Genomic DNA, 12,909 nt, shown 5'->3' with positions numbered 1-12,909 from the left:
ATACTATAATGGAGTTAAATGTGTATTTTTAGCTTGTCTAATAATTGTTATTGTTATTACAGGGTCTACTATATTATACTACTCTACTGTTACCATAGTTACTATTATTTAATAAAATACAACAATGAAACAAGGATCAACTGCGTTTTTAAATTATTCAACGAACCCTATTACAATTATGATGTAAATTCCTACAATTGTGATGTCATTCAATCCGTATGCAGTGAACGCGTCGCTCAAATTGCAAGACAGAGATGTAAATAAGCGTTAACGAAGACGTATGGAATGAACATGAAATGTCTTTGGGTTCTTAGAAAAATTTTAAATAAGCTAAATCAATTATGAAATTACATTTCGCTAATCCTTTTGTGTGTAAAGAACTATTTTAAAAGAATAGAATGATATGTTGGGTACCTGACATTTAGAAGATTCATTGGGAGGATATTGAATAAGATGGTGTGTCACAAAGTTTGGAGGTTCAGTGTCACAAAGTTTTTAAGATCCGTAGAATGCTAATTTTGCAATACTAACTGAAAAATCAATGTTATTTTTTTTTTAAATTCTACAAAAACGTTGCCATGTTGTTATGAAAAACATATCTATACAAAATTTTACCTTGGGATGTTGTAAATGTTAAGAATAATTGCCGTTTCACATATATGTACAACATGTAACTATGTGTCTCAATGAAATTTGACGACAGAAACGTTACATTTAAATGCGACACTCAATAAATTTGTTTTCATTTTTAGAATTAATTTTTCTAATTTGGCACCATACAACATTAAATACAAAATGTGCAAAATCAAAACTTCAATAAGATATATAATTGAATTGATTCTTGATAGAAGTGTTTGTTTTAGAGGCTATCTGCGATGTAATTTATCCACGGAATGGATATAAAGGGTGTAAACAAGATAGTTATGAGTAGCATTAAGCACAAAAACAACATACATATATCAATATTTTGACATGTTTATCATTATGTGTATTGATACGTATAACTTTCTAATTTTGTTCTTTAAAAAAGTTTTTAAAACATGAATTTTCAAAATTTTCATTTTATTATTGACAGGTGTAAAAGTATTCTGCAATCTACTCCTACAAATACAAAATAAGAATACAGAAAAAGAAACGAATTATATTTTGTCAAGCAGGAAATGACGTAGATCCTTTTAATCTTTTTTTTCATTCATATAAAATAGAAGGTATTTCAGATCGACTTCAAGCGAAAAGCATTACCATATCTCGGGATACCGTTATACCTCCTGTTAACAGGCACGTAGCGAAAGCCTGGGGGGGGGGGGTTCCCAAAAATCTGACAAGCACGAAAAAAAACAACCTATATTTATCAAAAAAGTGAGGGGGCCAACTGGTATAAAACACGCTTAAGGAATTTGAAATGAGTTGGTCGATTAATATTTTTAATTCTTTTCATTCTTGAAATCGAAATGCAGAAATTTGACAATATTGATAATTTTTGAAAATCTTTAAGTAACCTATTCTAAATTTGCAAAAATACAATTTTCTGTTTCTTTTTTTATATATATAAGTTTCTAATATGAAATGAGCTGAAAAATATGTTCAAAGTCTTATCTTTCATGACTTACAGGTTTGGTTTAAAGATTCAAAACTGAATCTTGATGAAAGTATGTACGAAACGGTCTCCGAAACACTGCTTGCTTAAATTTATGAGCATAACAAAAAAAAGTGTGCAAACGCATAAAACAGGTAAACTGCATAAGTATCCCAAGGAGTACGAAACCTACGATCATTATCCAGATCTGTGAGGCACATTGTAACGCAAATAAAAAGAAGGGGGTAAGGAAAAAACTTAAATATTTTTTTTAAATAAATACAAAATCTCGAAACTGCCCCACATCGAAAATCCTTTTCATCGAGAAGGTGGGGGGGGGGTCCGATTCTCGGTTTCGTTTCCCCTCCTTTTCTTTAAATGAATTATTTGTAATAGTTAGATCTACTGTAACAAAAAGAGGTACTCATTATGTAAGTGTCTATGCGAGGGTGGGAGTTAAAGGTGAGATGGGGATAAGGGCTTTGAATGAAAAAAATAAATTCAATGCTAAATCAGCGACATATCTACGCTATCCTGAAAACAGAGGGCTGGTACTAAGGGCTGCTGATATGTCATGGAATTGCTTTGAATGTATCTCAATGAAATAAAAAGCAGGTAAATTTAAATGTGATCTAAAATAAATTTTATAATTTCTACCGAGCTTTTCATTAAATGAGGCAAATTATGCACATATTTCCCTCCCGCAATATGCTTGCAAAATCGTAGAGAAGTTAATTATATTCAATGAACTGCATTGTATATTTGTCAACATACTAGGTTTATATTTTTTCTTTCATTAAAAATGTAAGTCAAATAAGTAACGTCAAATTAATTTTCTAACGTCACGTAATCTAACGTCATTTTGACGGTACCGAAATTGACACCAACACCGTGCGCGACGTCAATATAAAATTCTGTATTTATACTTGATATATTACGTCACATTACCTGTCACATTAGTAAACCAGTTGCTTACTTTAATTAAATAATAAACAAAATATATAAATTTAAGGAAAAGAAAATCATGAAAAGATAAAGGTAAAGTATATATATGCAACGAAATATGTAATGTTTTTAAGTATAGAAAATACCTTTAATTATTGTATGTGTGTTTTCGAAAACATTTAAATCCGCCACCATTACAGGTAGATCGAATATTAAATTGCAATCTATTTATAAATATATGAAGGTCACACAGGTAGCTTATCGACGCTGGCAGTTATGAGTGTGTATGACGGAGCGTTTCCTTTGGAAGAAAAACAAAAATAGAAACAGTAATCTTACATAGTACGGTAATCCATGTAAATCAGAAAATCTATGATCTACAAAGAAACAATATTAGACAGCGGAAGCGATAACGTACATATATTTCATGTACCATAGCAGCGGTAATTTTCTTTTGATCTTAACTGTGGGTATCTGTACATAACCATTGATACCCAATAGGCGTGGCAAAACTGATATCATAAAATCATGACGTAATTCATTTTCAATTATTTTCTAACTTTAATATTCATTGCAAAGGTACATTTTCCTCAAAATTAATTAACAAAGAATTCACATACATTTGTAGTACGCCTTTTCTGTCGGAGGAGAAATGATCCACTGTATAAAATGAAAATTTAATACTTAATCTCTACTTTTACAATGAACACCCTTTTTAAAGGTTGAAATATACTTGACAATTGTTAAATGTGTTTTTACACTCGCAATCTCCATGCTTTGGATTTTCAATTTCGTCCAAGGTTTTTGCCTTTTTGCCGACCGGTTCATCTGGTTCCAGTGCATTGGAAATATCACGTAGCATCTCCTCACTTGGACGCTTGTATTTACGGACACTCTCTATAGATCTGTGGCCTGTACGTTCCATAATTTCCTGTTCCGGTACCCCAGCTTGGTAGAGAGCGGTTGCGCAAGTGCGCTTACCCGAATGATTAGAAAAGAATCCGGGAATTCCGGCTTTATCACATATTTTTCATAATTGTAGATAATTTGTTGACTCCAGTGGGTTGTACACTGAAACGGACTTCGCTGTTTTCTCTGTTTGCCAATGGTCGCCGGTAAAATCTATTATTTTCTGAATTAACCACCACCAGATTGAAGTATTCCTTGTAGATATTGTATACTTTTTCGCCCTGGAAGTGATGTCATATCGATTTCGCGCTTACATGTCTTTGATACAACCCACCTTAAAAAAATGACATAGTACATTCAATTTGTAATTATTCTAATAAACATTGCACAATTTAGTTTTATCAATAGTTTTGTTCGCAATAATGAATTTGTAATTATTTATATAAATTCTATGTAAGGTCAAAAGTAAATTAACAGAGGGATATAGAAATTATTTTTTTTTTTTAGCATTTTGCGCCCCATGCATTTACAAACCCGATTAACAATTTGTATTGTGCTTAAATTAGTAAATCATTTTACCTTTGTATGTCTTATTTGCCCTTCCTGTGAAATTTATAAACTTGCCCTTTTGGTCTTGACCCAACTCAAACTGGTCTACAGATAATGTTTTGTGTTCGTCAACAGCTCTCAGACCAAAAAGTTTGCAATTGTAGAAAAAGAGAGTATTTAGCATAGATTCTCCTGTACTGTTGCCGAGGAGACCCTTTTCCCAAAGAACATGTTCTACCTCTTCAGAAATCGGCTCGGCCTGCTTAGTAGACGTCCCCACTCCTTGTGTGGTAAGTTCTGCCATTCGCGCGCTAAGAGTCTTCCGGAATTCGTAAAATTGGGAGTTCTTTTCATCTAGAAAATTCAAATGCACACCATTTTCTCGCAAATGTCTTAAAAGTCCAGTACACAGCATGTAAAGTGTTTTTGGAGGGTACGCCTTGCCATCTTTGCGTCGCGTTTCAACAACAAATCTTGACAACCAAAAATTAAGTTCCTCTGCAGAGAACGACAGAATATCCGGAATCTGGTCGCCTGTTGTCAACATCCGAGCGGAGCGCCAGTCGTTAAAAGTAGTTACCGACCAATATGTGTTCTTGCGGGTGTTCTTGCTCTCTGTTGAATTAACCAACTCTTTTAAATCACTGTCATTTACAAAATGATCATAACGACCCACCGGCATCTTAGATCCTCCCTCCTTTTTTGCGAGCATATCAAAATCAACCGCGTAGTTCAATTCCATGTCATCGGGTCCGGGGTTGTACAAGGTGATTGCCTGAGATAGGGTGATGTTCTCTAGCAAATTTTCGCACTCAATCTCCTTCTCTATCTGCTCGGTTGCTTGCGAAAGAGTAATGTCGTCAATTGTAGTGTCCCATAGGTGCTCAGTTGCTTCTGAAAGAGTAACGTCGTCAATTGTAATGTCCCAAAGGCTCCCCAAATCAAAAAAACCCTCGCAGATATCGTCCACGTCCATTTTTCTGCTTTATCAACCGTCCACATTCACTTCTAAGCGGGAAATGAAGCGCCGAAATTTCTTTTTGCACGTGCAAGATACTTTGTATGGCTCTGATACATGTGACTTACACAATAGGTTTTAATTGGTTATGTACAGAAGGACGAAGGAGGAGCAAAAATGTCACTCGGACGCTGCGCGACCTCGTGACATTTTTTCCCCACCTTCGTTCTTCTGTACATAACCAACTAAAACCTATTGTGTAACTACTACTATTATTCAATTTTCATAAAATTTCAACTTTCGTTTTGAAAAAAAATTCTTCCTTGAGGTATGAACATAAATATATTGCTTAAGAACACAGTAATTGTTATATCTTTGTATGCATGAGTGTAAAACATTATCATAACCAGTATATATTAGTCTTATTTTCATGATTGTTTCATCACTGAAAAAAAATTGAATTTCGATTTTTGATATTTTGATTTTACGCCCTTTCCACTGTAATCACTTATATAATAACCTTTAGATAGGAAATGAAACTTGATGTAAAGAAGATCTGAAAGTAGTTCTCTTTCTGTTTGATGATAACAAAGCAAGGGACACCAGACAAATTTAGATAAAATTCATCTATTAAATTTGAAAACTGTTTCTTTTTCACAAACTATTGATGGGGGTTGTGATCTGAATATTTCGCTAAGTATCCGTTAAAAAAAGAATTGTAAACGATCAATATGAATATTGAATTGCACTTTGCTTTCTCTCACATAAACCCTACAAACTGCCGCATTTCAGATATTTAATAAATGTTAATAGAATCCAAAGACCCTGTGAGTAAGTTATAATATGTAATTTGGGACGTTGAGCTGAAGAAAAAAACTTGACCATGAGGATTGTTATTATCATTTGTGCAGATTTTTCTTTAAGGATATGGTGATGAAATAGAATATCGCAATGGTGGAATTCATTCACGTAGTCAACAAATTAAATCTAAATTTCATGCTCTTCGGTTGTACCGGATGTTCATTGCATTTAACTGAGAAATGTACTCCAGGGCACAACATATATTTTTTGCCAAATCACATCTACGCAATATTTTAATTCACTGCATTATACTAGCACATGTACAAGCTACATGTACTAATGTAACGCTTATTTTTACTCTTACTGGATGCAAATTCATATTTGAGAATAATTATTGTCACCAATCTGGATCTGAACTCTCCTTATGTAGGTGGAATATTACGTGTTTCAGATTTTCTTTCATTTATCTGTCATCACTGTGGTCAGATTTTGCTTACCTTACAGCTGTCTGGTGATTTTTGTTTTGATGGACTGTTATTGTAGAATCAACCAGAAGTCTCTGACAAGTACTGGTTGTACTTATAAAGGAAGATGAAAGTAGCACTTGGACTTGAAACTTTGCAACAGCAATAAATAGAATAACGATCCTTGGTTAAGTCTCTTTTCGTGGCAAGATTTATTGCAATCAGACTAAAATTGTAGGAGGAGTATACTTTTAAAATAATTTTACAGAAATTTCAATTTAAGTAACCATGACGTCATTCAGCAAAATCAAAAAACAATAACGACAATTATGCATCTCAGTGTAGTCTACTTGTATGCCAAGTTATACTGAAATCAGACCAAAAAAATGTAGGAGGAGTAACGGTTTGAAAGTATTTCAAGAAAACTTCTATTTTTAGTAACCATGGCAACAATGTTCATCGAAATCCAAAACTGGTAAAGGTAATTAGGTATCTTAGTGTAGTCTACTTGTGTGCCAAGTTATACTGAAATCAGACCAAAACTGTAGGAGGAGTAGTATTTTGAAGAAGGTATTTCAAAGAAATTTCTATTTTTAGTAACCATGGCAACAACGTTCATTGAAATCAAAAACCGATATACAGAATTATGTATCTTAGTGCAGTCTCCTTGTGTGCCAAGTTATACTGAAATCAGATCAAAACTGTAGGAGGAGTAGTGTTTTGAAAGTATTTCCAGGAAATTCCTATTTGTAGTAACCATGGCAACACAGTTCATTGAAATCAAAAACCTATACACAGAATTATGTATCTTATTATAGTCTACTTGTGTGTCAAGTTATACTGAAATCAGATGAAAACTTTAGGAGGAGTAGCGTTTGAAAAGTTTTTCACGGAAATTTCTATTTTTAGTAGCAATGGCAACACCGTTCATTGAAATCAAAAACTGATACACAGAATTATGTATCTTAGTGTAGTCTACTTATATGTTAAGTTATTTTGATATCAGACCAAAACTGTAGGAGGAGTAGCGTTTTGAAAAATTGTTTACAGACGAACAGACAGACAGCTAGACAGACATACGGACGGACGACGGACACCTTACTATCGCATAAGCTCTTCTGGTCTCTGACCAGTAAAGCTAAACATTACAGTATACCCGCATCGTTATTCTTTACAATTCTATCGTGTCCTATCGTGCGTTTATCCTATCGTATCGTGCGTGTATCCTATCGTATCCTATCGTATCGTGTTTTCCGTTTATCAGGTTTTGCGTTTTCTATCGTGTTTTCCGTTTATCAAGTTTTGCGTTTATCGTGAAGATCGTTTATCAGGTTCTATCGTGTATCGTGTTTTGCGTTTATCGTGCGCATTCGGAAACCCTCACTTTTTAACTTTACCTTGAGAAGAAACACCCGTGGTATCCCGAGTTCATTTTTCGTTTTGTTAATTTATTTAGGATTAATTTAACCGTTGAACAGAATCACAAATTAATACTCTAACGCTGGTATATATGTTTAAGAAAATAAATAAATAAATAAATAAATAAATAAATAAACGTCAAGTACCGTGACCAAGCAGACAGTGTAAATCGAAAGCCAAATTCTTTTTTTGGACATGAAATAATCCATCTACTAGTCATTCGTTATTTTTTTCCCTTTAATTTGTCTATTTGTAAGAAACATTTTTTGTCAAAGATAGAAATATTATACTTCCTTTACACAGAGTCACAAAAGCAAGACATTTATTAACTTTGCTTTGATAATTATAGAAACATAAAGCAGTAGATATGTGTGCAAAAATAAACTATAAATAAAAAAATATCAGCATCATTATTACATGTAAGTCAATCCTTTCTATCAATAACAGAAACATAAATTTTGTCTATGCGCGCAAGTTTTGTTGTTCCTTTTTATTTATTTGTTTCTCTGATGTGTCAACAAGTTAAATTACAGTTTATTTTACATGAACATGCTCCATTCAATTCATCATATGATAATTATATATTTTAATATAGATGTTTGCCATTCATATTTGACTACTGCATTTAGAAGATGTAAAAACAAAAAATAAGTAAAAAAAAAATAAATAAACAAAACCATACTAATTTTTATTATACAACTTACCTATTTCGACGTGGAAATGAAGTGAGTATACATGTATATTAAGTGACAGGTGGAAGCGCTTCCGTGACAAGAGAACTGACACCTAAACGTACCTGCCTAATCAGTACACTGTCTTCTTGTCAGGTCAAGAATCCACCCCCCTTTCCCCCTACATGACCGGCCCTTGTGTATCCAACGTAGACATACCTGAACTCTTCTCTCACCTGGTGTCAGGTATTTACCTGGAATCCTACTAGGTTTCAATGAAATGCATTTTCTTATTTTCTGGATTTCGTTTGAACAACACTTAATTAATAATTAAAGATTTTATACTAAGAAAATTGGTAAATGTACACTTCCGTTACAGATTAAAAATTTAATAAATGAATCAAATAAAATATAGGCGAGTTTTGTCCCCCAAACTCCTTTGATTTAGTTCATTTGTATACTTTTATATAATTTTTATAGGTTTACAGTATTAAACATTATTGGTGTGATCAAATTTAAAAAAAAATGCGCTTGTGGTACTTCCGGATCTTTGGGTTTTCTATGAAAAATAAAAAAAGATAGATTCTATTAATCAAAGAATATGGTAAATAATTCTTAGCAGAAAAATACGAACTTTGCCTCGCACGATTTTTTTTCTTATTAAAAAGGCGCCTCAAAGATACATGTAAAAAAATTAAAAGAAATCGCCCGGATCTGCCGTGATACACAAGACGAGTAAATACCTTAAATTTAATATTAGTGTTTATCGATTGCATTTAATACTTGACTATATTCAAGAAGTCAATATATATTTTTATTTATTATTTATTTATTTATATTGCTCTTTGAATTGGATCTTTTTTGAGTGGTTATGGAACACCCCCCTTCTTCCCCGCTGACTATGCTTCAAGTGGGATTAAGACTTTCATAATTTATTACAAAGTTTTGTCTAATTTTGCCGATGTAGTTCTATAAAAGATAAATTTTGTAACAATTAATACAAAGTCCAATAGCAATAATTTACAATTATTCAGTCCGAAAATCCCCTTTTCGTATTGTGGAAATTAATTTATAATTTTTTTTTTGTGTGTATGTTCTAATATGTTGTATACAAGAGTATGTAATAATTCAATGTTAGTATTTAATGCAAAGTTTAAGTACCCAATAAATATATTCACATACATTGTAAGCTTAGCATACGCGCGTCAATAGTAGATACAAATTCTGTTATTGTAAATGTTTATAACACAGGCATGCGTAGAAAGCAATTTCATTTCTTTGGGGGGCGGGGGTCTAAAAAGAAATATTTTGAAAAGCAAACAAAAGAGGCTAAAGACATTATTATTGTTGATGGGCAATATTATCATTATATTTCTACTATATACTACACATGTTGGTACACTGTAACTTTTTTAGGTATACGACTGCATGCTCCCTTCTTAATTTTACATGCCTATAGCATTAGAAATACCAGAAAATAAATACAAAAGAATGGAAATGCAGTATTTTTTTTTTTCGGATACTAGATGATGACAGATCTAGTGACGTTTATTAATTTTATTGAATTCGATTTCTTTCGGCCGGTCTCCTTCCACATATATACATAATTTTATACAATGTATGTAGGAATACGTAAATACTTTCTATGTGCACGGGATATGTGTAACATATATATTTATATATAGGAGAGATTATTTAATCACAGTCCAGTGCTCAGTCTGTGTCAATGCAACTAGCAATTTCAGCAAGTCATGTGTTCAAAACGTAATAAAAATAAAATTAATTTATATAAAATATAAATTTAAGCAAGTTCGTAAAAACATTAACATTAAATAATTATAATTACTTTTTTTCCCGAATCCCCCCCCCCCCCAAATTATGACAAGTAAGTTTTTTGTAAGATTTGAATTATTAAATACAGATTATCAAAGGGGATTTTGGATACGTCGCAGACTTCTAGCACAAGATATTGAATCTAAATATTTCACTATTTACATGGAGTTCTTCCGTAAAAATAATCAATGTTTGTTATGAATTTCATAGGGTTTCATTTGTTAAAATAATGAATATATTTATAGCGTTTCGTGAATCTATTGACATGGGTGTAAAACTTTGCTTGTCTAGGTACTAGTACCGAATTTTTGAGCCACCTATAGATTAAAATCTCCGTAATTAAGCGATTCAAAATTCAAATTTAATGATTCGATGGAATTTCGACATTTGTATAATTACACAAACAATCGCCTAATTTCCATCATAGATTTGAATTAATCTTAAATAATTATACAGTTTGAATTTGATGACGATCAGTTTTATTGACGGAAAAAACGTATCTTTTACAAAGCATCATTACTTCAGATGTTTTATCACGATAAAATTAATATATTTTATCATTTAGATTTGCGGCTTTGTAAGTAATTAAAATTATTATACTACTAAAAAGGAAACTTTTCGTCTTGTCAAAAAGCGTTACGCATTTTGAAACAATCCTATCAGGCTTTGCGTTTATCCTATCGTGAAGATCGTTTATCAGGTCTATCGTGTTTTGCGTTTATCGTATTTTGCGTTTATCGTGTTTTGCGTTTATCCTATCGTGCGTGTATCCTGTCCTATCGTGCGTGTATCCTATCGTATCGTGCGTTTATCCTATCGTATCGTGCGTGTATCCTATCGTATCGTGTATCCTGTAAAGAATAACGATGCGGGTACTGTAACAGCGAGTTCTGTACATTCGGTTTTCCACTCCCTGCCCTAGTGTAAAACACAAGCAGTTGTGTGTCGGACATATGGTAAAAAGATCCTTGACTGATTTTTAATAAATATTTTTGACTGCAGATGCCAAAATGTCCTACGAAGGGTTCGGATATGTTGTGGATTCCTGTCCTCTAAGTAAAGAAAATACAACTGAGGCAGCTACGAGATTGAACTGTAGTGTTGATGAACATGGACGTAGTCAGTATGTGTGTGTTCCCAATGAAAACCTAACAGCCATTGTAGAATTCTGTTATACCAAGTCGATTGTTGGACTCTATCAGGATGGTAAAAACATAAAGTTTATAGAGCTTTTGACATAAGAATAGTCGCCCGCGTGGCGCAGTGGTTAGAGCTTCTGCTCTAGAGTCGCGGGGTAAGGAGCTGATCCTTCCGTCGCGGGTTCGAATCCACTGCGGGACGTGGAAACCGGTCCTTCGGATGAGACCGTATAAACGGAGGTCCCGTGTCGCAGTAGGTATTGGCACGAAAAAGATCCCTCACTGCTCAATACCCTGAGTGCCGAGTATAAGTATAAATTTGCAGCCCTCCTCCGGCAAATGGTGGCGTCTCCATATGAGTGAAAAATTCTCCAGAGGGACGTTAAACAATAAAAAAAAAGGAGACAAGAATCTCTCTCTCTCTCTCTTTCTCTCACCTAAATTACTGAATATAAGTAGAAAATTAAAAGTCTGATGTAAATACGATTCTTTGGGATTAACTTTTTCGTATTGATAAATTTTATATGAACTCAATTAAACTCATAATTTTGCAAACTCAGGTCATTGTTTGAAAACAATTAGAGATGGATTTTTGGACCAGATCAGCTGTAAAAACTTTACAGAAGGATGTCCAGCAGAACATTATAGAAGTACAGACCTGTACAAATGTAAGAAACTGATAAAATGGTACAAAAACAAATCACATCAATATCAATTTAATGTTTCGCTCTTAATATAGCTTAACTTGATTTTTTTTTTTTTTTTTTTTTTTTTTTTTTTTTTTTTTTTTTTTTTTTGCATAGATCCAGCTTGCAGCCATCTTAACACAGAGGACCGATGTTTTCTTGCAGATCCCTCTTGCAATTCGTGAGTTTCTCGATAAAATTTTGTTATAATTCGATTTTGTTAAAAATCAATTAAATCCTATTTCAAATTAAAGATAATTTTATTAATACTCAAAAAATATTTCTTATCTCCCACACTGATGAGGTAAATGGCTATTTTTCTTCTTTTTAAAATTGAAATCTAATTCGGAAACTTAAGTTGTGAAAAATGAAAAAAAAAATTACTCTTGAAATATGTTCCCGGAAACTTTACAGTAGCAAACCTTCATACATTTCTAAAACTTTTCAAAACATTTATTGAACTGTAAAGTCACTGTAACATTAATACTTTTTTCGCAAATTATGTGGACTGATAAAGCAGTTTTTTAATTAAACATAATTCACTTCATTAGTGTGAGAGACACTTATATTATTGCAAAGATGTTTGAATTGTTGGAAGAAGAAAAATGAATTTCATCCAAATCTTCTACAACTTCAAAATATATACCTTCATGTAAAAATTAGTTATTTGATTTTTAACTCTTATTCTTTTTTTTCAATATATTCTAACACTTCAAAAACCACAATGATGGGAAAATCGACATCCTTACTGTTGATCTTGAATACGATCACTGGTTACAGTTATTACAATACTTCTAAAGCTGCTATAGATGATGGAGTCGTTAACGTATTCCTTGGTGTCGTCATATCTATCCTGGTACTTATGGGGATTCTGGTGATAGCCTTTTTGTCTTGGAGACATTGGCAAAAACTGAAGCGTCACAAGGTGTACAAGGAGTATTTAGAAGGTACATTTGTAT

The 12,909-nt window shown here is 32.8% G+C and overlaps 1 protein-coding gene and 1 long non-coding RNA gene across 2 annotated transcripts; one reads left to right on the top strand and one right to left on the bottom strand.

Moving 5' to 3' along the window:
* Positions 1-3,992: 3,992 nt before the first annotated feature.
* On the bottom strand, positions 3,993-4,955 carry LOC133203372 (zinc finger MYM-type protein 3-like). Its single transcript, XM_061339163.1, has one exon. It carries the CDS (start codon positions 4,953-4,955, stop codon positions 3,993-3,995), a length of 963 nt encoding a protein of 320 aa, XP_061195147.1.
* A 6,186-nt stretch (positions 4,956-11,141) lies between these two features.
* On the top strand, positions 11,142-12,131 carry LOC133203416 (uncharacterized). The gene is made up of 3 exons (XR_009723411.1): positions 11,142-11,331; positions 11,825-11,932; positions 12,068-12,131. It is a non-coding gene; the product is annotated as an uncharacterized LOC133203416 (long non-coding RNA).
* The last annotated feature ends 778 nt before the right edge of the window (positions 12,132-12,909 follow it).

This window comes from Saccostrea echinata, unplaced genomic scaffold, assembly GCF_033153115.1.
Source record: "Saccostrea echinata isolate AGI-Se365-2 ecotype Australia unplaced genomic scaffold, CSIRO_AGI_Sech_v1 ptg000050l, whole genome shotgun sequence".
Taxonomy (NCBI): Eukaryota; Metazoa; Mollusca; class Bivalvia; order Ostreida; family Ostreidae; genus Saccostrea; species Saccostrea echinata.
This window is presented reverse-complemented; position numbering and strand designations above follow the sequence as displayed.

Bases quoted from the DNA above. Each gene is read 5' to 3' on its own strand.
- LOC133203372 (XM_061339163.1), bottom strand. From the start codon at position 4,955: ATGGACGTGGACGATATCTGCGAGGGTTTTTTTGATTTGGGGAGCCTT.